The sequence below is a fragment of the Pieris napi genome, chromosome 16, assembly GCF_905475465.1.
Source record: "Pieris napi chromosome 16, ilPieNapi1.2, whole genome shotgun sequence".
NCBI lineage: Eukaryota > Metazoa > Arthropoda > Insecta > Lepidoptera > Pieridae > Pieris > Pieris napi.
The window spans coordinates 5,137,394-5,165,177 of NC_062249.1; the positions used below are offsets into that span (position 1 = coordinate 5,137,394).

Genomic DNA, 27,784 nt, shown 5'->3' on the forward strand with positions numbered 1-27,784 from the left:
TTTGTTAATATATCTTTATTAATAAAAAATATAGTTAAGACATAGACAACGTTCATAATGAATGGCACACCGTTAATGCTTTTATACAGCAAAAAAATATCAGAATACATATTTATGAAAATCATTAAACCTTTTAAGGTAATATAATTGTTACGACAATTAAAAAATATATACTTATTTTGTACGGATCTTTGTCAATACCAATGTTTTATTTTTTCTTATTTTTATATGAATTAATATTAATTAATAAATATATTTTAAACTGAGATTCTTAGCTTATATTTATCCTTATACAATTAGTCATTATATATTTGAAATGGCAGAGTTAACACTAATATTAATTACAATTATTAATTGCGCTGTATACAGCATGTTCAAATTAAATGTATTATATACTTAGTTGAATATAATAAATAATATTTCTTGAAAAAACCTTTTGATTTACATCTTAAATCTGAAATTATTCAAAGTTTTCAACAAAAAACTATTCATAATAGATGCGTACCATTTCTTTCAAATCGAAACATACAGAATTATAAGATTTTTTATTCGAAAGGCACTTGCGACGAAACACTTTGAAGTATAAATGTCACTGGTAAAAATAAGTTACGAATTTAATTTTAATAGCTTTGAGACGCGGTTTTTTTACCATTAAATTTTCGATCCGATTAATCAATTTCAGAATACATAACAAACCAGTTTTAATCACATCACAATCCCGTTGCAAACTTTTATTCTGATACAAATATGTGCGTATGAACGTACACGTATACGCAGGATTACGTATACCGGTAGAAAAAACCGCGTCTAAGTATTAGTGGTTAAATCACAAAATAACACAGGGCATAGCACAGCATAGAGGCAGACAGACAGGCACTGCTGTTGTCTTCTCGCTGCGTTTTTCGCGAGATTTAGCTCCGGACTCGTATTCGTACATCGCACGGCCTGACGCGTACTGACCGCCACCAGCTTGCATTGCCTAAGGAATGGAAATTAATCATATAATCTCTGGTAAACTGTAGGAAAACGAGTATTTTGCACTTTTCTTGAATTAGAAGAGGAAATTATATTAAGCGTCTTGCGTAATATTATTTATTTCCGACTAATTATGCTTGTCTATTATGTCGATACTAAATTTCGCTAGATTTTACGTGGCGGTTGAGAGTTCGCGCATATATTTTTAGTGTGACAAGTCAAATCAATATATTTTATTTGACGAACATTCTACAAATATTTAAACAAAGAAAATATGTTCTGAGTATGAAAGTACTGTTCAAGGAATGTACAAAAATATTCAAAATTTCGGTTATAAGTTGGTGTGGCTGATTTTTTAGACATTTTTTCAAAGCACCTACTAACTGCATGTGGAAATTGTATCCGAAAATACTCACGCTAGCCTGATATCCAGAATCCTTGTTGACGAATGGCGTGTGACCAGGAGGGTAGTACACGGCTGGACCAGCCACGTTCTTACTGCTGCCCACGGGCGCAGCTTTGGTTTGAGCGGATTGTGTCTCCCGTGATACTTCTACTTTGCGCTGAGTTATACCGTCCGGTTGTGTTGGAAAACGCTGAAAAGATATTTGGGTTCTATAAGAGTTAAATCTTGATTTATTCACTTAGGTATTGTACAAAATATCTTTACAGAAAGACCTTCCAAGGGTTTTAAATTTACCCTTTTGACCTTATTTGTAAGTTTTAACGTTTTTTTATTTATTTTTTTAATCCGATATAAATGATAGAAATAAGGGTTTATACTAATGATTTTAGATTTCTATTTAACCGCCACTTTTTTTCTCTGCGAGTTTTTACATAATTTGACTTTAAATTTAAATGTGTAATATTTGTTTTTAATTATTTTATATACATAATATTGAAGTTATTTAGGATCATAGATTAAGATATGTAAATTCCGATGATGAACTATAGCGACACTGGATTTTTTATGTATGTTTTAATTACTTACCGCTTCGGGAAAATCTGCTAACAGATCATCCAGCTTCTTAGGGGGTTGTTGCTGGTTAGAGGGGGTTGAAGGGCGAGGGAATGGAGGCGTGGGGGAAGGGGGTGAGAGGGAGTGGGGATGGTTGCCCACCGGAGAGGGGGGGAATCGCTGAGTTGAATTTTGGCTGGAGTAGCTCGTCTCCGAAAACTTGTATGAGGTTGGACCCTGTAAATACGTCAGACAATTAAGTCCTTAATTATATTATGTGCAATTTTTTGGAATTTAGATTTTATATTGATCCGGTAGATTTCAACAAAAAATTTATCTACTATATAATTTATTATTTTAATAACTATGAATATAATTAATAAAATATATTCTTATTTCTATTAATAGTCAATTAAAAACTAATACTCACATAGGGGGCGGGTCCATTGTGCGGATCGGGATGCAGCTGTTTTGAGTCGTTAGCGGGGGGAGGGTAAATCATTCGCTCATTTGTGTGATCTGTGAAAAATATTTATGTCCCTCCAATTAAAAATCTACTCAAATGTCTCATTGTTGTCACAATTAGATTTGTCACAAGAAAACTCATTAGACATTCTTTTATATAGAAAATCTTAGTTGTATTTTTTTTCTTTTGTTAGTTTTAAGTTTTAGCGGTGAATTGATTTTACATAATTCTCATATGTGTTTTCTATAATTTAAATTTGTCAAAAACATTAAATTTTATATGAAACTCCTACATTAGCTCCATAGCAAGTCGACTGAGGTGCTAACAGTGAGATGATTTGCCCCAGAACAGAAGAAAAATAACTAATTTTAATAAGTGGTAATTCGTTGCGGTCTTGGAACCGTCGTTCAATATTCAATTCAACAAACACCCTTTTAACAACTGCTAAAATTATTATTTTCGGGGGAGCTAAGGAGGAAAAAAGGCGCCATGACTAAAAAGTCAGGTCAAACTTGACAGCCTGTATCACATAAATATTGGTTACATTACCTGTGGTGTGGGTACGGTATTCCCGGATCCTTGTGTTGCAATGAGAACAGTACTGGCATCCGGGAATCGGGGACGGAGCTGGTCTAGGCAGAGTGCCTGTTGAACTTGTTGTTGTGCTGTAAGAATTATTAGAAGTAGTATAGTGTAAGTATTATAGTAAGTGTTTTAGCCGTACATAAAAACCAGCGCTACAGCCTTTTTAGGTCTGGGCCTCAGATTTATATATCTGTTTTGTGATCATTTGTTTTTCCTAATAGGCAAGTAGATCAGGGATAAGATACGCACGCTGACGCCACTAGACGGACACTGCTATGGCGGCCAATAACTATGTTACATAATAATTACTCTTAAATAACAAAAATATTGTAGGTTTTCTATCAATATTTTAGACTGATTTTGCGCAGTTTGCAAAATTAAAAAATCGTTTATTCATGTAGGTAACACAATGTACACTTATGAACGTCAAAAAAGAAATAAAATTAAATGCTTCTAATTTTACATTTACTGCCAATTCTCAAATCAAGGGCGTAGTACGGAAGAGAAGAACTGGCAATAAACTCTCCGTCACTCTTTTTAATCGCCAAGTTTTTTTTGTTTTGCACAACGTTTGTAAGGAGCTGCAACCTTTGCGTTTACGTGACTTGCCTTATAGGAGTATTTTTAGAAATAAAACACCTAAAAACAACCTATGCCTATATAGGTTGTTTTCCTAAAGAAATTCTACGTCTACATACTTGTGATGCTCTTCAGACACATAAGTGTGGCTATGATCGGCGTGTGTCGGCAATGGCACTGTTGTAGGGTCCTGATCAGCAGGTACTTCGTACGTGTACGTCTTTACGGTCGTGGTCACTTTGTTCATGGGAGTACTGGAGCGAGACAGCTGAAAAAAAATAGATTTTGGATATTATATACTTTAAATGTTTTATTGGTTTAGATAAGGGACTCTGTAATTATTTTAAGCTAATTAGGCTGCACCTTTCTTGGAATAAATATCTTAATAAATCTTTTCTTAAATAGAGAACTCTCCATAACGATAGCGACTCCATTATGTAGTTTTTGTTTGCAATCCCAAGGTTACGATAGGGTCCTTCATAAAAGGAGCGTACCAATTCTTAAAAGGCCGGCAACATACTTGCGAGCCTCCTGCCCGATTGCCTCCTATTACACAAAAAAAAAATCACTACGGATATCCAGAGAACTACAAAGAAGTTGCTTGCAAATTTTTTAATAAGTAAGCAATAAAACGAGAATCGTAATATTAATTTTTTTTTTAAATAGTGGTTAAATACACTTACAGTGCCAGTGGCGGGTACGTGATGGCAATTCGTACATAAAGTGGGTGGAACAGGCTGAGGTATGGCGGGTGACACCTGAGATGGCACTACGCGCGACTCTGAAATATTTTTTTTAAATATAAATTGTGTTTTATTTTAAATCTCATCGCATTAATGTATAATCTGTGGTGAAACATCGATTTTCCGGCGAAAACGTCCCGCTAGTAGTTAACTACATCATTTAAATGGCATTCAAGATTTTTATATCAAATGCGGTGCAATACTAATCCTTACAGAACACGTACCTTTATGACGTCATAACCAGTAATAACTTACCTCTATTACAATTTTTACCAAACCCATTAATTTCAGATTATTTATTTTATACGCTTAAAGCTATATTGCAATTTTTTCGAATCTTTGTAAGTATCAAACAAATGATTTAAAAAAAATAATTTACAAATACATATATTACTTTAACAGACATAATAAATAAAGTAAGGTTGCAATATGAGCCAAGCCGCCATTTTGTATGTAATATCTGTAATTATGTTTTGAATTTAAAATTTTGCATTTTTTTAAGCAAGATGTTAAAAATTTTTTACACACTTCACTCTTCATATGCACAAAAATATTCAAAACTATTATTATAAATTTATACCTGTCTTCTCTTCTCTGTACACCTCTTGGCGAATCTCTGCTGCACGGGTGACAGAAGGTGGAGGTGGACTGGAGCCCCAAGAAGAAGATTCCACTCTTTCTTCGTGTTTCAGTGTCGAGTAGCCGCTAGATGGCGCTTTGGCTGGAGTCCTTTAATTAATCAAATAAGATAAACTAATATTGACATATTAATCCTTAAAATTATTAATAAAAATATTTTTCAGTGATATTGTCCGTGGTTTAAATTTTTTAACATTTACAGAAATACATAAATGTCGTTAATTTATGTTTAATGACATAAAAACTAGAACATAAAAATTAACAAGTTACAATTGATTCTTAACTGCTATACATAAAAAAAATAGTTAAAACCATTATTAATATAAGAGAACTTAAATAATATTAAATAAAGCCTATTTAGTATTTACCCTCTGCGGTAGTCGAATGATGTACTTTCAGCTGTGTCCGATGAATAACCGGCTGAAATGAAACAAAAAATTAAAGAATCAATTAATAATAATTGTTAATTTTATATCATAACATTTTTTCATTCATTTATAGGAATATGTTTATATTAATTTTACTTAAGTATACATTTTCAAAATTCGATAAAGTCCGAAATAAAAAATAACCCAACTTTAATTTCAAATAAAATGTTTTCTCATGTTTATTTATTTATATAGAGTCTTCAGTACTTATTATACATATATTCAACAGAATTATTATAACTATACAACAAAGTGAGTTTGAATGAGGTTGGACGTTTGAATAATGCGACGTTGCCGCACTTATAATGATTTTAAATGAATAACACTTTAAAATGTGGAATTAATTTAGTTTTTACGTTGTTTTTCAATTAAGTATTTAGTAATTAAATTATTTACACTGCTTAAAAACCACTTACTTTTATACAACTGCCGTTCCTGATCCTTCTGCAGATCATCCAGAAGAGAATCCAGTTCTTCAACGTTCTGAGTCATCTCCTTTGTCGCCTTGGAGCTTTTCACTTTGGAATAGCCTGAAAATGTTTATCGAATTTTGATACCGTCATAAATTGTTTAAAAGAATGGATTGTTTTCACGTTTTTAAGGCATAGAATTCTAAAATGTAGTTGAAAGCTATTATTTACCAAACCTTTATTATTTATAATTTCTTAACTGTTTTTTGTATCTGTCCAGAGATTAGGATAAATATTTAGGTATGTCATACCGTCAGAAAGTAACCAACTTATGGATGAATCGTATTTATGAAATTATTCAGGCTCTTAGTATAGTCAGAAAAAATAAGAAAACGAGCTTCATTACTTGTGTACTACCTGTACTAATATTAGGATCTCAAACTTGCGCGCCCACTAAAGCCCAGCATACAAAACTAAATGTGTGTCAAAGATCAATGCAAGGATAAAGATAGGGAAGAAAAGAATAGATAAAATAATGAATACATCATTAAGAACAATAACTAAGGTGGCAGATGTCACAATAAAAATAAATAAACTTAAGTGGAAATAGGCGGGGAACATGGTAAGAGGAACAGAAAAGTGGAGCCCAAGACATTTTAGGAGGTGGATAGACCAGATTAAGGAACCGCAAGTGGACTGCAGACAGAAATGGCGGGATTCGATTGTGCCTTTACACCGATATCTAGATGATATAAATATAAATGTAAAGTACAGATACCGGCAACCTAAGAAGGTGGAACATGGAAGGAGTAAAGTGGGGGAGTGAAGAAGAAGGGAGTGGGGGAAAGTTTGCACATCGTCGGACACAAACGTCAACTGAACTACCAATCACGCGATCGACACGTCACTCTCCCGGCACCGCGCACCACCGACCCGCAAGGACATTTGTTCAAGATGTTTGCCGGTATCTGTATCTTTTATTATCATTATTATTGTTTATGAAATTAGCTTGCATTACCAGGAGTTGAACTCGTAGTCTCATAGTTGTAGGTCCTGGTGCCAGTGACAACAGGAAGCTCCCTCTCCTGCCTCTCGTAGTAGTAGGCTGTGCTCTCAGAGGATTTCGGTTTGGTCTTTGGTGGTACTGTGTATTCCTGGATTTCATAAAGAAAATTATGTAACACTTAGCAGTTAAAATCCAACATATTTCTTGAAATAAGACGAAACACCTAGTCGAATTTAAAATAAGTTAAAAATCACAGTGACAGAGGCAACACATCTGAAATGTTTGATAGTAGTTTAATTAAGAGATGAACAAAAGTCAACAAAACTATTTCAGTAAGCGTAAAGGAACGAATATCCGATCTCACCTTTTGCATAAAAGTCAATGTCCGAGGATACTCCACACAAATATAAGAAATTTCACATTATAATTGCTTACGCTAAAATACGCGCGCTAAATATTAATCTTAGCAAATCCCAGATAAATAAATGGGTAATATGTTTCCTTCCTTACATTTCAACAATAGGCATCAGTTAGTTCTATTCATCTTCACTTGTTTTGTAAACATAAACTAGTTGTACTTACGGCCATATATAAATTTATGATTACAACTTGCGATATGAAACAACACTTTCACACTTCAACAACTTTTACAACTCCATTTGATACACATACTTAAAAATTTTAAATCATAAAATCAACCAATCATATTAATTTTTAATCATTTTTTTATGTACACAAAAAATATAAACAAAACAAAAAATGTTGGCCATAGACAAGGGGACGATATTTGGGTTTCGTAAAAGAAAATTAAAGCTTACTTCGACGGTATGGAAGTCCTTCCTGTCATACTTTCCGTCGGGTAACTTCTCTTCTTTGTACTCATAATGGTACTCCCTGGTTCCCAAACCACTCCTGCCTAGAGAGTCGAGCTTGCTTCCTTTTGGTAAAAGGTCGGATTTTATCATGTCTGAAAATAGGTTATTATCAAGAATTTATTATATGATACACCAATTAGTGCATTGTAGTTCTTTGGTTAAAGCTAAAATTTGTTGTCATAAATTAAGGATATTATACGTATACACTATACAGCGTAAAGAAATAAATAAAATAAAAGTAAGTAGGATAGATTTTTAATATTGTCCCAATTAATCGAATTATTAAAACGTATCAAAATTGAGGTTCTACTTTAAAAAAATCTATGAGGGTTTTTTCCCTAACAAATTTTTTTTATTTTACAAATGCTGGTAATAGAAAAAAAATATATTAGATAGAAAGAAAGATATCTTTAGAGTATGCACGTAATCAATTACTGCTTACCGAATTGTTCGTCGGTGTAGGGCACTGTGCCTCTACTGCTAGAAAATTCTTTATATTCCTTGTGTTTGCTGTACGATTTGGTCGCCATTGCTTATTATCTGTAAAAGAAATCAAGGTATTTAATGACTGAAGTAATATGTATTCGGTATAAAATCGAATGTATCTTTTAAGTTTGCAAGTTTTTTATGCCTATAGTCTAACATTGAAATACCATATATGTAATAGTAAGGTATTCAGATAGGTAAACAAATTGCCACGATTTGTATTTTTCTATAGAAAGCAACAGAGAATCACCAATTATGCGAGATCAACGTGGTACCTTTTCTGTAACTTCAATAAATAATAGGTTATCTTTAAAATATAATACATATACCAGAATAATGTTTTTTTTTAATTTTAAGACCATTAAAACGACGTAAGCTCTTGTCATAATATATTATAGTAGCTAAGCACAACGACCAATAATTAAATATGTATATAAGTTTAATTAGCGACCCGGCAGACGTTGTGCTGTACACACGTCGAACAAAAAAAACCAAAAATCATCTAACTGTAAATTAAAACTATACTCGAATTCACTTGAACCCACAATGAATTCAATCGCTCCAGCCGTTCAGGAATTTATTTACAATCACACATATATAAGATTAGATATATAAAGATAGATTCTAAGCATGCAATAAAGGACATTAGATAAATTTGTATTAACGTTGTTCCTCATCAGTTTGACCTTACACATTTGTATTCAAGAACTGTGTCTATTAAAGGTTATTTATAACAATTTTTACTTATGGTTAGAATACCTAATTCGTTTAATTTTCTTATAAAATTCAAAACACAAGGTCACTTCAATACCCAATTAGGATTTTTTTGAAAAAAAATAATTTTTATTATAGCTTATAGTTTTTAGTAGTGGTATTCAAATTGGATTTTTTTAATAATGCGTAAAAGCTAAATGTATAAGAAAATTATAGTAATGTTAGAAATTTGTCTTTATGTTTTTAAAATACTAAATACTTTTATATATCATCATATAGGTACATATCTGTATGCATATTCAAGGTTCTCCGGGTGACGTAATATTTTCTTGAAATCGCAATTTTATGGGCTTCACGGCTGCTTTGTATGGTAATGTTTCCGATAACTACACAAACACGGTTTCGCCAAAATTTTATCTTTCATTTCCTTTTAACAATATTTAAAAATAAACAGTACAAATGTATCTCAATTAGATATTGCCCTTTAAAATATATCTTACAATAATACTATAAAAAAAAAGAAAAAATGTCAATATATGGAATATTATTAAATTTTAAAGTACCTGCGTAATGTTTGCGAGTAACCAAATCTACCTTCAATAAAAACGTCTCGCTAAAACGCGCTAACAAAGTTATTCCGTCGCGTAGCACATATAGCCCCTACAAATATTGTACTTCGGGGTCCTAGTTTCGAGTGAAGCCAGTTGTCACGCTGGTCTAATGTGGCATCAGACGCAATGTCAGCCAGTGACGATCGTCACAGTCCTATCGCTTTCACTGAGAGCTAGCCTGCTGCACAGTAGAGTACGCAGTCCATGCAGGCTTTGGGGTCGCCTCGCTCGCGGTAAATCTCACACGCAGCTCTCTCGATACTTACTAACCACAGGTTGATTGACCTCTTATGTTAAATAAGGGAAAGATTAACTTTATTTATATATTCCCTATTACATTGTTGGCTTCTGTACTTTTGTATTTTCATTTTGAATCTTTGTATGACGAAGATGCCTTATAGATTTTTGAAGTTATACAGCTTTTGGCGCTTTAGGGAAAAATGATGAGAGTAAATTTTCACGTTGCGCGCGCACATCGTCGCAAAAATCCGACACCCTGAAGTTAGCATAGTCAACATTTTAAAATAAAAAATGTCAATTTTTTAATTATGTAAAAACATTTTTTTTTGTAATATTTAAATAAACTTTATTTAACTTAATAATGCATTATAATAAAACTTGTAATGTATTAAATACCTTTTTTCTACAAACGTAATAAGGTGAAAGATCAAATTTTTAAAAAGATTTTTATCTTATTACGCCAAAGAAGTATAACTTCTAACGCGTGTACATAAGTACAAACACGTGTTTTTTTTAATTGTCCCAAACATGTTCAAATATGTATATGTTACATGAATTTCTTTGTTTGAAGCTGGGTCAACTGGCTATAAGCGTTTCATACATGAGCTTATAACTAACAAAAAACTAACTTGGCTTATTTAAGAGTTCCTAAATCTAATTGATACTTCAAGGTAAGTGTAATCAAAATTGGAAATTATCGGAAACGAGAATGTTATATTACAATTTATGAGTGTGGGAAAAACTAAAGGGCTTTATTGGCTTCAAGTGTGCGATGATTGCTAACTTTTGAAATTAACTAAAATATATATAATACAAGAAACTTAAATCGGAGATCATCGTTCTAAAAGACAAAGTAAAATTCCTTGAAGATGGGAAAAGGAAAAATAATTTAGTATTTTTTGGCATACATGAAAACCAACAAGAAGAACCTAACCTGCTTACTCACATGCTGAAGTTGATAAATAATTCAACTGGTTTATCCTTGGACCCTAAAGAGCTAAGCTCAGCTTATAGACTGGGCAAAAAGAGTGAAAATCCTCGCCCAGTCCTCGTTAACTTCACTAGCCTTTGGAGAAAATACGAGGTACTGAAAAATGGAAACAAACTCCCATCTAACATGTATGTAAAAGAAGATTTTTCCAAAGAAGTATTAGAAAAAAGAAAACTATTACAAATCGAACTAAAAGCTGAACGTGCTAAAGGGAAAACTTGCCACATTAAAAAAGATAAGCTCGTTATATACGAGAATACGCATGAGAAATCTGAAAAAAGAAAGAGAAACTTCTCAGAATCTCCGAAACAATATCAACCCCAACCAACAAGTAAAAAAATAAACTTACTTGATTACTACGAAGCGCATGGCTCGAATTCAACGCCGAAACAGCAAAAAAACTAGCATGCGCCCCCGACCGCTCGAACCAACATAATTCTTTCAAACACAACAACAAAAGACAAAACGCACTAACCACCCCAAGCCGGCTGGTCACCGTGGGGGCTGTCGACCACTCCCTTCCAGCTCAGAAACGAGATGAGAAGATTCACAAAAACATTACAAGTTCCATCACTCCAAGCCGAATCGAAAATAAGATACTTTATATCGCCACTCTGAACTGTCTATCATTGAGAACACACGAAAAACTTACCGAGCTAGAGTTAGCTCTTTTAAAGATAAACTGGGACATATTAGGATTAAGCGAAATAAGAAGAATAGGCGAAAGCATTGAAGATCATACAGAGTATATCTTCTATTATAAAGGCGAAATAAAAGGATCCCATGGAGTAGGCTTTATGGTTAAAAAATACTTACAGCCAAATATAGAAGAATTTAAGGGCATATCAGATAGAATAGCCATTCTTAATATAAATTTACCAGGTTTCAAGGACAAATGGTCAATTATACAAATTTATGCACCTACTGAAAATCATGAAGAACATATCAAAGATAAGTTTTACAACCAATTGACTACAGTTTTACAAAATACTTTCAAAAACATCATAGTTATGGGCGATTTCAATGGAAGAATAGGACGCAGACGTCCTGGTGAAGAGAACATCATAGGCGACTTCGGCTTCGGCCCAAGGAGCAAAAATGGAGAACGAATGCTCAATCTCGCTCTCGAAAATAACTTAGCATTCATGAACAGTTTCTTCAAAAAAGTTACGGCGAAGAAGTGGACATGGATATCACCGGACGGACGCCACAAAAATGAAATCGACTACATCGGAACCAACAATAGGAAACCCTTCCAGAACGTTAGTGTATTAAATCAACTCAACTTCAACACCAATCATCGATTAGTAAGAGCCACCATAAAATGTATCGAACCAAAGAAAAGTAGAAATAAATACAACACAAAAACAAAGCTAATGATAGTAAAACAAATCCCTGACAATGAAGTCAAAAACCAGATAGAAGGAAAATATATCAATGAAGTAAATGAAATACTTGGAACTCTAAGTCGCAATCCCCCAAAAACTAACAAGAAACAAATTGGAAAAGAAACTCAAAAGCTAATGGAAGAAAGAAAACAGCTCTTAAAACTTGGAAAAAACAAGCAAAATCTAAAATTGATATCAGAAGTAAGTAAGAAAATTAGTAACAATATTAAGAAAGAAAGAACCAAAAGAAGAATAGAAGCACTTAATTACCATATAACCAAGACAGGAGGAGTTAAAAAAGCTCTAAATGAACTCGTAGAAACAAAACAATGGATACCGAACATTAAGAATTACGTAGGCAAACAACAGACAAAAAGAAAAGATATATTGAAAACTGCAACAGACTTCTACAGAAACCTCTACTCACTAGAGACTGATAATACCTCACAGAATCCAGTAAATCTTGAACAAGACGAAGAAGAGGTACCTAAATTTCTCCTTTCAGAAACGGAGCATGCTATCAAAAGCCTAAAAAATGGAAAAGCGCCTGGACCAGATCACATAACTAATGAGATGATCAAAGTATCATCAGCAGCACCAGGGAACCTAAGAAAACTTACTGAACTATTCAACACCATACTAAAAACGGAATACATACCTTCTCAATGGACGAAGAACATAATTACACTGCTCCACAAAAAGGGTGACAGGAACATCATAGAAAACTATAGACCTATAAGCCTTATGTCCAACATGTATAAAGTTTTCTCCAAAATGATCCTGCGAAGAATAACGAAGGTAATGGATGAACAACAACCTATGGAACAAGCTGGATTCAGATCCGGATTCTCAACTGTAGATCATATACATGTTATAAAACAGCTAATACAAAAGTGCAAAGAATACGGAAAAGCACTATACATCGCTTTTGTAGACTACAGTAAAGCATTCGACTCTATAAAGCACGATTCCCTCTGGAGAGCCTTAATACAACAAGGTATACCAAAAAAATACATACGTATAATTAGAAATATATATACAAGTAGCACGGCTTATATCAAACTAGAGACAACGGGTGAAGAATTTCCTATAGCCAGGGGTGTGAGACAGGGCGATCCTTTGTCCCCAAAACTCTTCTCAGCCATTTTGGAGAGTTTATTTAGAAATTTGGAATGGGATAAGGTCGGCATAAACATAAACGGCAGACAACTGAACCACCTAAGATTCGCAGACGATTTAGTGATCATTTCAGATAACGCAAAGACGCTTCAAACTATGCTGCAACAGCTGACAGAAGCAAGCAAGATAGTTGGGCTTTCTATGAACAAATCTAAAACGAAAATAATGACAAATAGAGAAACTATTATGATACAAATAGGAGGAGATGCTATCGAATATGTAGATCACTACGTATATTTAGGGCAAATAATATCATTTCATGACCAAATGGATCTTGAGATAGAAAGAAGAGTGTCTAGCGCCTGGAAGAGATTTTGGTCACTCAAGGAAGTACTTAAAAGTAAAGACTTCCCAATAGTAGCTAAGAAAAAGGTGTTCAATCTATGTATCCTACCATGTGTTACATACGGCTGCGAGACTTGGGCTTTATCTCAGAAACATCTTCTAAAGTTGAGAACATGCCAAAGAGGAATGGAAAGAAGCATGGTGGGTGTAACACTGAGACATCGAAAAAGAGCAGAAGAGATCAGATCAACGACCAAAGTAGAAGACATTATAAAGAAAATAAGGCAGTTGAAATGGCGCTGGACTGGGCACATGACGAGAGATAGCAGGTTGAAATGGACAAAAATAATTACAGAATGGCAACCACGTGATGGAAAAAGGAAAAGAGGAAGACCGACCAAGAGATGGGCAGACGATATTAAGATAATAGGAGGCACAACTTGGACAAGAAGAGCTAATAACAGAAAAGAATGGAAACAGCTGGAAGAGGCCTACGTGTCACAGGACACGCTGATCACCAAAAGCGGGTCATATGATGCATAAGATTAAGTTTTATTTTATTTATGTGTTAGAATTAAGTGTTTTTTTTTTTTTTTTATGTAACTTAAATAATTGTTATTACATTGTATGGGTGTCAGCAATAAAGGCTAATCAATCAATCAATCTTACCTAATGTTACATAACTCACTCCTATACTTTTAAATAGCGTAGCTACAGTTCAATGATTTTAAATCAGAATAGATAGATATGTTTATATGTTATAAATATCCTTATTTTTACAACAACGTTCTCTCGTATATCTTACATTTATTTTAAGTAAGTGTGAGTAAACGGGTGGAGTGCAATTCGTGATTGGAACGCAAATATAGTTTTAATGATTCGAGTGCAAAGGAATGTGGATTGTGTAGACATACATGAAATAGGTACTATGTAAAAAAATATTTTTAAGTCAAAATCAGTAAAATAGGTCTTGTTAGTTGAGGGATACAAAATATGTATATTTTATATTTATTTAGACAACAACGTTATTAACTCATGCATGGAACATGTAATAAATTATGTATATCGTGATTTATTTCACATATGTACTGGAAAAGAGATTGACAGATGATGGACAGGCTCGTTCTAAATAGGAACGACGCATATTAGTATACAAAGGCCCTTACTTGGTACTTGTTAACTTGAAAGGTAAGGAAATGAATAAATAAACTATACATATAAAAAGAAGAAATACATAATAATAAATTATGAATACATTTTCTTGTTTTATATAGGTTCAGCTGTTTAATTAATATATGATGTTTGTGATTAATTGTTGTATAGTTTAAACTCTTTTTCTACTTTATCTTATTCAAATATAATAAGATAGGTATGTACATTATGAAATTGTTGTACATATTAATAACAGCACTTAGTGTTACCATAATGGATTGAATAAACAGCCGGATTATCTATATATATATACTCGTATATAAAAATGAATCGGCGAAAATTATGCCATAGCTTTCGATTGTACCAAATTGGATATTTTTATATTTGTAGTAACAAACAGTTGAGAGAACTTTTAAATTTAAATGAAAACATAAAAAAATCTATTATCAATCAATCAATCTATGATCAATTTGCATAATTTAGTAAATAACGCTCAACGTCATCTTCATTATAATAAAAAAAAATAGTAACATTTATTAAACAAGGTTACATATCTTTATATATATATAATTCTTCTGTGAGTGTGTATGTCACTGAACTTCTCTCAAACGACTGGACCGATTTTGATGAAATTTTTTGTGTGTGTTCAAGGGGATCTGGGAATGGTTTAGATTCACAAATCAGCCCGCCAGATGGCGCTGCAGTCGGTACTTTCATACTTTGCTTTACTAATTGCTTCAAATATCATGCAGGACAACGTCTGTCGGGTCCACTAGTATATATATATATAACATTACGACCCATTTAACACGAAAGAAACCACAGGACACAGCTAGTGATAGATATTTCAGAGTGGGGCAAGATGTGTATTTGAAAACCAATTCCAATGCTTCAGAATTACATTAACACCTAAGCGATGTATAAACATTTGCGTAATCTCAATTTTCATTTAAATTTGAACCTTAATCCTAGACTTTAAACTCTACTTCTCAATATCTTTTACATTATTGAATCGAATGCTGATCAAATCTTTGCATATTTGCAATTCTTACGAAATGTGTTATTTTCTAGCTCAGTATTTATTTTTGTTTTTAAATATTGTTATTCTAACAGATGCTCCGTCGTAAAAAATATCAAAATACTGGTATATAGTTAAAAATGTATACCAGTATTTTAATATTTTATATATATATTCCGGAGACCCCAGAGCTGGTGCTTTCCTGGCTCAAGGAATAAGTATCGCAATACAGCGAGGAAATGCTGCCAGCGTTAAAGGTACACTGCCACATGGACCAAACTTTTTAACTTTGTTTTAATTTACTTTTTAATAATTTTTATTATTACTTACTACTAGCGATAATTATCTTGAAGTGAAACAGACTATTTATATAAACTAAAACTAACTACAATAGTACTCGAACTCTTACTTACTTGATTATTATTGATTTAATACCCCCTTATTTGAAATGTCTATGAAAAACAAGATTTAACAATTACCAAAAAATTTACCAAACATCGAGTATACATATATACATAACATATACTTATTCTATACAAAGAAAGCCGCGTACAATAACCTTGTTAGTAATAATATACATGACCCATGGGTTAAAAAGGTAACAAGATCAAAGATATGGTTAGTTTAATTTATTCCCATTTCGTCACTTGACGGTTAATTAAAATTAGATGTACTGATGAACATTAACTAGTATGAACATAAGTCTATCTAAAAATAAAGGAGCTCGACTAGTAATCATATTTATTTTTAACCGACTTGAAAGGAAGGAGTTTACAATTTGCCGTATGTTTACATTTCATCTAATTTAATGAAAAACGTAAATAATATTTGATGTCAGTTTCTTGGTTGTTTCAAATCATAACCTAGAAAAGTTTAAATTATTATGAATCGTTAAAAAATAATTTATCTGTGGACTAAATGTCTTTCCAATAAAGGCTTTGCAATACCGACTGTGGGTGTCATTACGTCATTCATTCATGCGCCAACGCAGCTGGTGACAAACTTACGTAGGATGATGTTTTTAAAAGAATTGAAATAGTTATGTCACATTGGTACTTGATTAAAAAAAACTAGACGGGAAACATCTATGTGCATAGTAGGTATTAACTGAAGCCACCATCTTAGAGCCAGCAGCGCTAGCTCCAATAGCATCCATAGCCAGATTCATAAAAGTTGAAAATTAGAATATATAGACATAAGTTAGTTAATATCAGATAGGCATTATGAATCGGTTTTAAATACTTAGGAGATATCTCTTAAGATTAGTGGAACTTCATAATTCAGAGATGGGTGTTCTCCTTATTTGGAAATAATAAGATCTGAGAATACTCCTAACGGTTTTCTTGAGGTTTAATCTTAAGAGGTTTAAAGATCTTTAGGATTCATCTCAGATCCCCGACCGCTTCGTAGCATGACATCATCGTTGTACGCGAATTCGTTTATTTTTGCACATTCTCCTTCCCTTTCTACCATATACATCCGTTTCATTCAGGGCAATTAAACAAAGCCCCTCAGTCCGACCACACAAGACTAAACTGTTCTTAATCGTAATATGCCAATTAAGTGTTTGAACCGCTAAAGCGAACAATATGTAATTTCAATATGTAATTAGCAATATGCCGAATTTTTAGGAAACAAACACCGACCACATCACACACAACGAAATCCTACATATTATAAGCTACCCAAAAAACGCACTTTCTTCGCCCAACGCTTTTTCTCTTTCCTTCCTTCCCACTTTCTTTAAAACTAAATTTTCACTAACGAATCAAAACTTTATACATTCACTAACAATCTTAAGACACATCTTCTCAACCTTCCCTATGCTGAAACGGAAAGTATTGTTCTTATGCTACAGTAGTTTAATTATAAAATTGTAAGTACATAATATTATATAGAAATTATTACGTCATGTACCTAAAATCATTAATAAAAGGGAAGAGACTAGCTGCCCACGACGCAGCAAATTCTAATCTAAATATCCTTTGTGTAATAAAGTTTTTCTTTTCTTTCTTTTTTTATCAAGAATTATAAACACAGAAAACATTCATAATGTGAATTTTCCATACCGAATCGCTACCAAGAATTCGATAAAGTCGTTTTGAAGGTTTTTATTAGAACTGTACTGGGCGTTCCTAATGGAAAAACTGATTTATTAGCTACAAATGTATTAAATATTGTAAATTGTAGAACAATGTGCAATACCCGTTACTTCACTTGAATCCCTTAGGGACCAAGCGGTTGAACCGAGTATTATCACTACACGATCACCATTACTTACAGTCAGAATCTGTTTCTCTATTTATTCATTTGTTCACGTTTTGCTATTACACTTGTTCTGATGTCATCTTATGAATAGACCTTTGATACAACTACTCACGAGTCACACTAGTAATGGGTTTTTAATTGAGATTGGTAACCGACTGATTTGAATATTCACTAACTGATTCTTCCGCTGTTATTGTCCTTGGTTCACTAATTACATTCACAGTTCTTTGACTATTGATGATAATGACGATGGTTGACATCCCGTTACCAATCAGGGCATATATTAATATTTTTTTAAAGACAGTCGTTCAGGCTCTTGAGAGTAATAATCCATCACGATGGCCGACACATTGACTGAGGACTCATAACACAGACCTCAACCTTCCATGCTAGTTACATATCGTCGATTTCTAACTTTTATTAATGCACTAAAAAGTAAAATCCATGAGTGTCAGGGTTCACACGACCTAATGCTTCAGATGCTTACCAACGTACACTGCTTGAAAACTTAAAAGCCGATATAATGCAATTGATATTCTGGCTTTTGGCTGACAAGGTATTTCCTTATTTCCATAAAAATCGGCGCCAATTATTTTTAATAACATGATTCGTTGTGCTCTTAAAATCCTTTACATTTACGCGAAATGTAAAATCACGGAATGACATCATAAGGTCGACGGGCTATAAATATGGTAAGGGGGTCAAGTGCAGTATTATCGTTTTTGTTTTTGCAAGATTGTGATTTATCTTACACGACTACATTAATTCAAAGTGATTAATTTCAACTATGTGTTCAATACGACACTAAGATGGATTCAATCAACTATTTAACAAAAAGCTAGAATAATAACAAAAATATGTTCTAAACATCCAGCGCATAGCGATAGCAGGAAACCAATGGAGAAAGAGAGCCATAGGCAGAGTCAGTTGGAAAAACTGAAGGAGGCCTATACCCGTGAAGGGGTTCCGAGCGTCGGTACTGAAGGAAGCTAGGATATAGACAAACAAGTAAAAGAAAAAAAATGTAAATAATGTAAGCTGTATATTATAATTTGTTTTTGTCATGATTGGAAATAAAACGAGCTTTATTATTTATAATTTTTACGTAAGGTCATTCACGTTAAAGATATTGCTAGTGAATTATATTAAATAAAGAAATCTATACTTATGATAACTATACTGTAAGTTATCGGAGGTATGGCGGAGGTCACAGACATGACATTCTTTTCAAACAACACTGAGAAATCAGGTTGGTTACCATGAGTGTCGAAGAATGCCGTCATCCTTATACATCCTATTTTTACTTTTTACTTTTGTGTATAGCGAAATACACATAAAAGAACATTACGATTCACGAGACTCGTATTATTCATGAAATCATCGTGGTGGTCATACATTCCTCACCATAACTTAATTTTAGATTAGCATTTTGTTTTTTCCATTTTCTTTCCTTATCCTTTATTTGAAGTAAAATAACTAGTAAAACCTTCAGGCTAGCTTAGGCTTAGTGTGCATTGACATTTACGAAACTGAAATGTCAAGGTCCACTACATAGTGCCTTATTAAGATTTATGACGATCTTTAGGCTAAATATTGTACCTACATTGTATTATATCGTATTCTACCTGTAAATAATCGGCTTAAACCAATCCGTAAATTAAAGGAAAAGTATAACAGCATTCACATAACAGTTATAGCTTGGAAAATTTAACAAGGAAATCTAAGTATAATGTCTTTAGTGTTAAGGTCGATAATCGCCCCGTATGATTGAATGATTGCCGTAAATTATAGTAGGTGTTATGTTGACAAGGACGAATAGTTTTTACGTGGGTTTAAAATTACATAATGTTAATGAATTCTTACATATTTGATAGGGTTTTTTGCTGGTGTAACTTATAATCAAACCAGGAAATAAAGTTGATCTGTTTTCATAATATGATATGGATCATAATAAGTTTTTATAAGCAATCTAGTCTAATCACGTAATCAAACGGGCAAAAGGAAATACAAAAAATATTTTCGAAAACGTACCATAAGCCTAATTTTCACATTTTATATTCGTTTATTTGGAAAGTTCACCAAAATAACTATAACTACTTAATTGGCTATAAGCTTTTTCAAACCCGTATCTATCATACAGCATTAAGAATATATTAATGTAGGTTTTCTACATCATATAGAAAAGTAACAATTTTTTTTATGTTTTAGGAGGCAAACGGGCAGGAGGCTCACCTGATGTTAAGGCTCGCAAGTGCGTTGCCGGCCTTTTAACAATTGGTATGCTATGGAACGACGGACGTCGAGGTGATACGGATGGTATTTTCTATTCTGCCTTGACGTCCGATGATGAAACTCAGCTGTAGGTATTAGTCCGAACGTCATTTGATATGTTAACGCCCAGTATCTCAATGCTATCAGAGGCTTTAATGCTTTATATGTATAAAGGCTTCATAATAAATAAAATGTAAAATATTTATTCATAGGAATTACAAATTCAATTCCAATTTAAATTTTAATACCTTTCTAAGGAATGGTGTAAAACCACTATACATGGTGACGTCGTAAAACCGACGTTTGTCCAGTGGTTTGCAAGTCGTGGGCGATTCTGATCCGCCCACATAAGGTTTTGTAACTGGCGACTGGCGCCCTAAACTATGAAAGATATGCAAAAGACCCATTTGAAAAACAGTATGTAAACAGTTTTCAAATTCAGTAGCGAAAAAGGAATTGTTAATTGTTCATATCAGAAAATGTTTTTCATATCAGAAAATAAGCATCTATGAGTTTTAGTGTAGATATAGTTGAAATAGAGAACTTATTAATGAATGCCGTATTCAAGGGGCAAAAAGTGCGAAGTGCCATCCCTAAATATTTTTTCTAATAAATTATTTATTGTGAAACCTAGTATGGACTCTTTTATTATTAAAGTCTATTGTTGGGGCCGTAGCCCCGGTTGTCCTCCCCTACATCCGGAGCTGATTAAAGTACTATAAACCTCAAAAAGAAGACAGTGAGATGTGTCACTCACACGCGTAGCAGAGGTGAGACGGGCCCCCACTAGCCCATGAATATAAAATAGAAATATGTTGTAATATATAGATATATATTAGGAAATTTCTTAATGTGTGTATGTATATATATATATATATATGTTTGGAAAAATTTATGTGTAAAATAAGGTGCCGCGACACAAGAGTCAAAAAAAACCTCAAAAAGATAAAGAGTTTATCACGTCTCAAAATGACAGAGGATCAGAACATTCAATTGGTTTTTAATTGGTCATTTCTTTGATTATATATTTTCGGACACACGTTCTTTTAAATACATAAACGAGCGTTGCAGATACTGTTTTATCTCAAATATAAAACTTGTTCTTCTTATTAAGGAGAATAAGAAACAAGCATTTTTACTTGGATATGAATCTTAAGATATTTATTTTGAATACAATGTTCCAGACACGTTTGAAGGTTGAATTCCGTGTAAGAATAGATTTGAGAAACCTAGTTCAATTTGAGATACCGCCGGTGCTCAGTTGGTCACGGCCTGGTTTGATGTTTGCGATTATATCGAAGATAATACTGAAATCCCAGATATAACAAAAACTACTTATAATTCTGAAAGGATTATGACAATTTCTGCTGAAGAGATTTGATAAATAAATGAATAATGATGATGATAAAAAGTACCTAATCTAAATATGTATATGAAATGAAATTTAGTTTGAAAGTTTGTAATTTTTTACACTCCAATACATTCTCCATTCGTCGAAATCTTTTTATAATTTGTTTAAATTTTACACACACTTTAGAAGCGATTTCGGTATTTTTTATCGTGAATCGAGAGAGTCTTTTCAATTTATCGTACCGCCAAAGAAAATATTATTAATTTATTCTCAGTTGTCACTGGTTCAAAGTAACATTACCATGAAACGAAACAAAAATACATCAACGGAAGTTGTCTTTTGTCTTTTTCTAATTCATTCAAATATTGTCATAATTTAATATCTGTTTCACCCACACTCGGTTTCAAGGAGGATTAGTTTGTATGAGATTTTGTAATTTTGTAACCTTAAGTTACACCAGCTGTGTACATATAATACATATTACTTAGTAAATTCGACAATAAACTATGAATGTATGCGAAATAAATTTTAAGATCTCAACATTATTGTTATTACTGAAATAATAATCGACAAAAAACCTTTTAGATTTGTGCCTCAGATTTCTTTACCAATTTCGTGTTAATTTGCTTTTCTTTTCAAATAGACAAGGTGATTAGGCTTCTGTACCATGCATTGTTGGTTTCCTCACGATGATTTCCTTCACCGTACGACGAGTGTTAAAATGCGCACATGCTGGCGATCTAACCTAATTCTGGGATGAGAGTTGCACGCTGAAGCCACTAGGCCAACACTGCTCAGAAAAAATAGTAGCCTTTTATCTGTCTGTCAATCTTACTGTTAATCTAATATATAAAATTCTCGTGTCACAATATTCGTTCCCATACTCCTCCGAAACGGCTCGACCGATTCTTTAGAAATTTTTTATGCATATTCAGTAATAGTCCACTCCATTTTTTTTTTTTTAATGATACAGCATACAAAAATATATAGATACAACCCTTAATCTTCACACCTTTACGATCTACCCAAAAAAATCAAACCAAAAAAATGTTTCCTAGAAATAATATACATGGGAAAACGACGTTTGCCGGGTCAACTATCAACTATAGTAATCTCTAAAATAATGCAGCCGAATATAAAATAACAGAATGATTTGAGCGAAACAAGTGATCTCATACACGGTACATTAATTTCGCTAATTAAAAGTGTCCATTAACAGTAATAAATAAATTGGATTGCATCAAGGCTTGCCTCAAACAGGTTTTGACGACTAAAAAACGCGAATTCTCGATTTGAATCGAACTCTTTCGTATTATTAATTCTTATAACCAAGGTATTTAGTCAAGTTGATAGAATTAGGATTTTGTAAACTTCTGCAAAAAACTTAAATCAAGCTCGATCTATGATTAATTCTTGAATTTAATCACGACATATTACGTTGATGTTTCGTTCTAAACTTTTGTTTTTCTCGACAATATCTTACACTGTGCCAACAGGTGTTAATGAAACTGAGAGGAAGATTCTAATACAGAATTTTGGATGCATCAAATTCGTTAACACTTCGATGATCTACGTGCATTATTCAAACGTTAAGGCCGATTTACATTATCATTAGTGTTTAGGAGAGTGCTTTAGGATAGTACTTTAATTGAAACATGTAAACGCTACTTGCTTTAGTAAACGCTACGCTAAAGAACTTGCCTTTCAAGTTGTACTAAAGCACTCTCCTAAACACTAAGATAATGTAAATCGGCCTTTATACATAGTTTAACCACTAAATCCCATGGAAAACAGTTTAGTGCGATATAACACGAACTTGGCCTAAATATCCTATAGTCTATGAAGCAACTTCCTCAAAGATAATGAGACCTAATTGGCAGGCAGGTAAGCCAGATATATCAGACACCGACACGTCATCTGACATTAGGGAAGACAAAACGAAGAAAAGGATAGACATACTTTCTTTTTGTTAGTTGTATAGTATGTTCTGGACGCTTAATATAAATATATATGTATTGACGGCTCATTGGTCTAGTGGTTAGTACCCCTGACTGCGAATCCATGGGTCCCGGGTTCGATCCCCGGCTGAGACAAACATCGATGTGATGAACATTTGGTGTTGTGCTTAGGTCTTGGGTGTTTAAATATGTATTTATATGTCTATCTATCTATAATAAGTATGTATATCCGTTGCCTAGTAGTACCCACAACACAAGCTTCACCAGCTTAGCATGGTCACTTGGTGTGAATTGCCCAATCATATTATTATTATTATATTATAGAAGAGATTTTACTTTTAATCAAGTTAACCCAACATTGTTGCGGCAATCGACCTTTCTATAAAAACTTCTCTACAGAACAAACATTTTCGTAATGCATTAAAATTATTTATTTTCTATTACAACACTTTGATAACGTCATTACCACATATGACCACTACGTGATATTTCTGTCGTTTCTACAACGACATAGTCATCCCAAGACAGTTGCACGAAATATTACTCATTGTATTCTAAAAAGACCTGACCTTATAATAATGTTCTTGTAAGGAAAATGTAAACACATATTCGACCTTCTAGCGTTCTGCTAAATTCTGGACTTGTCTATTATAAGGCTAAGGCCAAGGTGAAATATTTGAAGCGAAGAGTCATCATCAGAACATCATCATCGTCATCAATAGAATATAGCAAGCAATGAATATAAAGAATTTTAAGTAAATTTATGACTTAGCCTACAAAAAATGTATCTAATATATAAAATTCTCGTGTCACAATATTCGTTCCCATATTCCTCCGAAACGGATCGACCGATTCTTATGAATTTTATGCATATTTAGTAAGTCTGAGAATCGGACTATCTATCTATCCCCAAAAAGAAGAATATTTCTTGGATACATTTTTTTTTAATTTTTTTTATTATGTGGCATTAAAAATATATACAACTCTTAATTTTCACCCCTGTCAGATCAACCTCTATTTTTTATTATAGTAGATAGTTACTTTTATTGAACTAAATAATGTTTTCTAGAAATAATATACATGGCAAAACAACATTTGTCGGGTCAGCTAGTATTATATAAAAAAAGCGCCTGAAAGTAGCAGTTCCTACTAACGATTTACGGACAATTTAAACTTGCTATTTCATGAAATAATTGGCTAAAATTGGCCATATGTAATTTTTCACTTATTAATCGACGTGATTTTTTGGACGTTTTAGGTTTCTTCCCTTAAAAATAATTTTTTCTTACTTCTTTATTCTTCTGCAACTCGGTCCTGCGTTAAACGAAAGTGAACGTTTATTCAGAACGCTATTGCCTATGATCCATATTGATAAAGTGCTATGGCGGTTCGCCAAGTTTTAATATAGCATCGCTGATGTCATCTTACTGTTTACACGAAAATTTTCAATTACATAGAAACTTTGATGTGGGTCTGAGAAGCGTTAGAAACCTTGTGAAAGGGCAAAGTATATCACTAGTAGGCTGTGTATTTAGTCCTAGTTTTATAATTTGTATTGGTACTAATTTGTAGTAGGTGTTGGTAGTATGAATAAGCTTTTATATTGGAGTTGAAAAGTAGTTTTTCACTATATGCAAATTTTTAAATAAATATTTATTAATCATTAGTTCCCAGAATGCACAGGCGGTTTTTGTGTAACTCCAGAAGCATAGATATGATTTCATTTTAAAACGCAGTTTTTAACAATAATTGACTTTTTACCTGGTAGATTTTGCCGATTTCTATAGTTATTATCAAACTGCAGTTACGTTTTAAGCAATACTTATCAAAGTCGAAGATCAAAAAATAACTTTGATTATTATTTTCGTACTATGAGTTCAGAGAACTGTTTCACTCTGATGCCAATAACATTTGGCAATTCATATCGGAAGGACTGTGTCACGTCTGAAACACAAAAAGCTAAGAACAACTTTACCGTCAATTAATTTCTGTCAATTTCATTCATATTTTTGAAGTGAAACTTCTTTAGGCGCATGAGGGTAACATTTTTACATATTAGCGTCATGAAAATGGGTTTTTGTCGAAGAAAAGGGAGAGAGCGATTGAAACCGATTGATAGAGAGTGAGAAGGGCGAAATATCTTATAGAAATTCTATTTTTAAAATTAAAAGAGAAATTATCAAACAGTAGGTATGTATTTTAAATTTTATGCCAAATAATTTATTGAAATCTCAAATGACGAATTGTAAATTAAAATGCCACTTGTTTTTTTTATTATCGAAGAAATAAATTAAAATAATTAAATTTATAATTTGTGTGTTTTCGTATTATTTTAAATATTTTAATGACAATTAAATTCCTAACATATCTTCCTTTTTCTCTCCTCTAAGTCACGGAAATCTAATGTTTTAGATTTGTATAAATATGAACAAGACTTAAAAATTTATTTGCCAAAGAAGTTTCACTTTTGACAGCACTTTTTTCTGTAGGCAAGCATGCTATTACCCTTATATGCCTGGGACACGATGTTTCTAATTATTATTATTCTATTATTCTAATTACGAGCAAATGTTAATTGCTCAAACTGAAAGAATAATTCGTTAGTTGATGGAGTTTGAATTAACGACCAAAAGTTTAAGAAGCATGCCCAACCACTAGACTAACCCGTAGGGTAAGATTATGAGTGGAGAGTTACAATTGTTATAGATAATTAATTTCTAATCATCGAAATATGAATGTACAATAAAAAAAATAAGTAAGACGAAGAAATTTTTGTAATAGAATACAAAAATGTATCATAAAGTGTGGGATGACCGCAACAGGTTTTTGAGGGTAACCTTTATATCAAGTTTTAAGAGGAATTATTCACCGATGACCTCACAATTCCAGGATTCAATCTAAGACCTTGCCCTGAATACTCATACTATTTTCGAGTTTATTTAATGCAAGACGAAAACCACAATGCGTCATTATTTTAAGGTTATTTTGTTAACACTTTTACATGATTTCAAGGTCATTGATTAAGTTTATTAGAATATCAATTTCAAGTTTTATTATTACAATTTATTGAAACTGAAACAATGAAATGTTTCGGCCTGTTGCCCCGTTTGGAATGCGGAATTTTGAAAAAAAAAACTAAATGTCCGGTGTTGACTATTTGTTTTTTTACATGCTGTTTATTTTTTTATAATATTATAATACCAATAGAAATATCAAGTTTATCGGAGGATATTGCTCCTTGAATATGATTAGAAAGTTAAAATAATAGTACAATGCACAGAACACAGCCTACTTTCAATCTAGCTCAAACAAGGTTCCTTGGCAGACCCTAAGGCCACACCATATTTGACAAATAACGGAGATCAAACAGCCTTAAATGGTTACGCTACTTTGTTCTTATCGTAAAAATCCTACAAGTAACCGTATAGTAGCATCGTGTTACTTTATTACCTTAAAACTAAGTTATGTTACGTTTTGACGCACACGTTCTTAGTTTAATTATACAATTAGGAGTTAAAAAATCGAGTTGGAGACACTGTTTCTGATCACGGTGAGCATAAACTTATCACAGACTCAGATTAATATTATATTGCCTTTGATATTAATCTTGTACCGTAATAGCGATAATACAAACAAACAGGGATTAAATTAAAAATAATCTACTCTATCAAATGCATGATCATTAAATGTTGTCGACTAATAGAAATATGAATACGGAGCCAATGTTTTATTAATTATTTTAACTTTTATTCCATAGCTACGCAGGTATAGTAAATGTGGATCTATAATTAGATAAAATTAAAACATAAATCCGCGAATTTTTACAACTTACGAGTTTTGCGCGTTCACCAAATTCCAATCCACACAACATTCACAATCAGGTATCTTGAAACACACTAATAGTAAAACTATATTACCAATATTATTCCACTAAATGTAGGTCGTAAATTTATTTTTGCGTATTTTTAAACAAATACGTCGAGACGAACGCGCAACTACTCACAGCGATCGCGCGCGGAATGATATTTTTAATTTTGCGGGCTAACGCCGAACGCAATGATCTTACACAGCACTCTTGTTACAAAATTCTTAACGCGGGAAAATTTAAAGTTAAATATTACTTTAATAATAAATGTATGCTATGTATCCAGGTACTTAAATAGTAGGGTATAACAAGTATATAATAAAAATTCAATAAGATAAAATTA

At 32.7% G+C, this 27,784-nt stretch overlaps 1 protein-coding gene across 1 annotated transcript; it reads right to left on the reverse strand.

Annotated features, from left to right (window-relative positions):
- On the reverse strand, positions 1-27,606 carry LOC125057203 (proteoglycan 4). The gene is made up of 14 exons (XM_047660725.1): positions 27,409-27,606; positions 8,107-8,204; positions 7,608-7,756; positions 6,802-6,937; positions 5,790-5,903; positions 5,314-5,365; positions 4,887-5,035; positions 4,247-4,344; positions 3,683-3,831; positions 2,949-3,064; positions 2,364-2,452; positions 1,967-2,170; positions 1,392-1,571; positions 1-979 (listed from the first exon to the last, which is right to left on the reverse strand). Exons 2-14 carry the CDS (start codon positions 8,192-8,194, stop codon positions 827-829), a joined length of 1,677 nt encoding a protein of 558 aa, XP_047516681.1. The 5' UTR covers positions 8,195-8,204; positions 27,409-27,606; the 3' UTR covers positions 1-826.
- Positions 27,607-27,784: the final 178 nt, after the last annotated feature.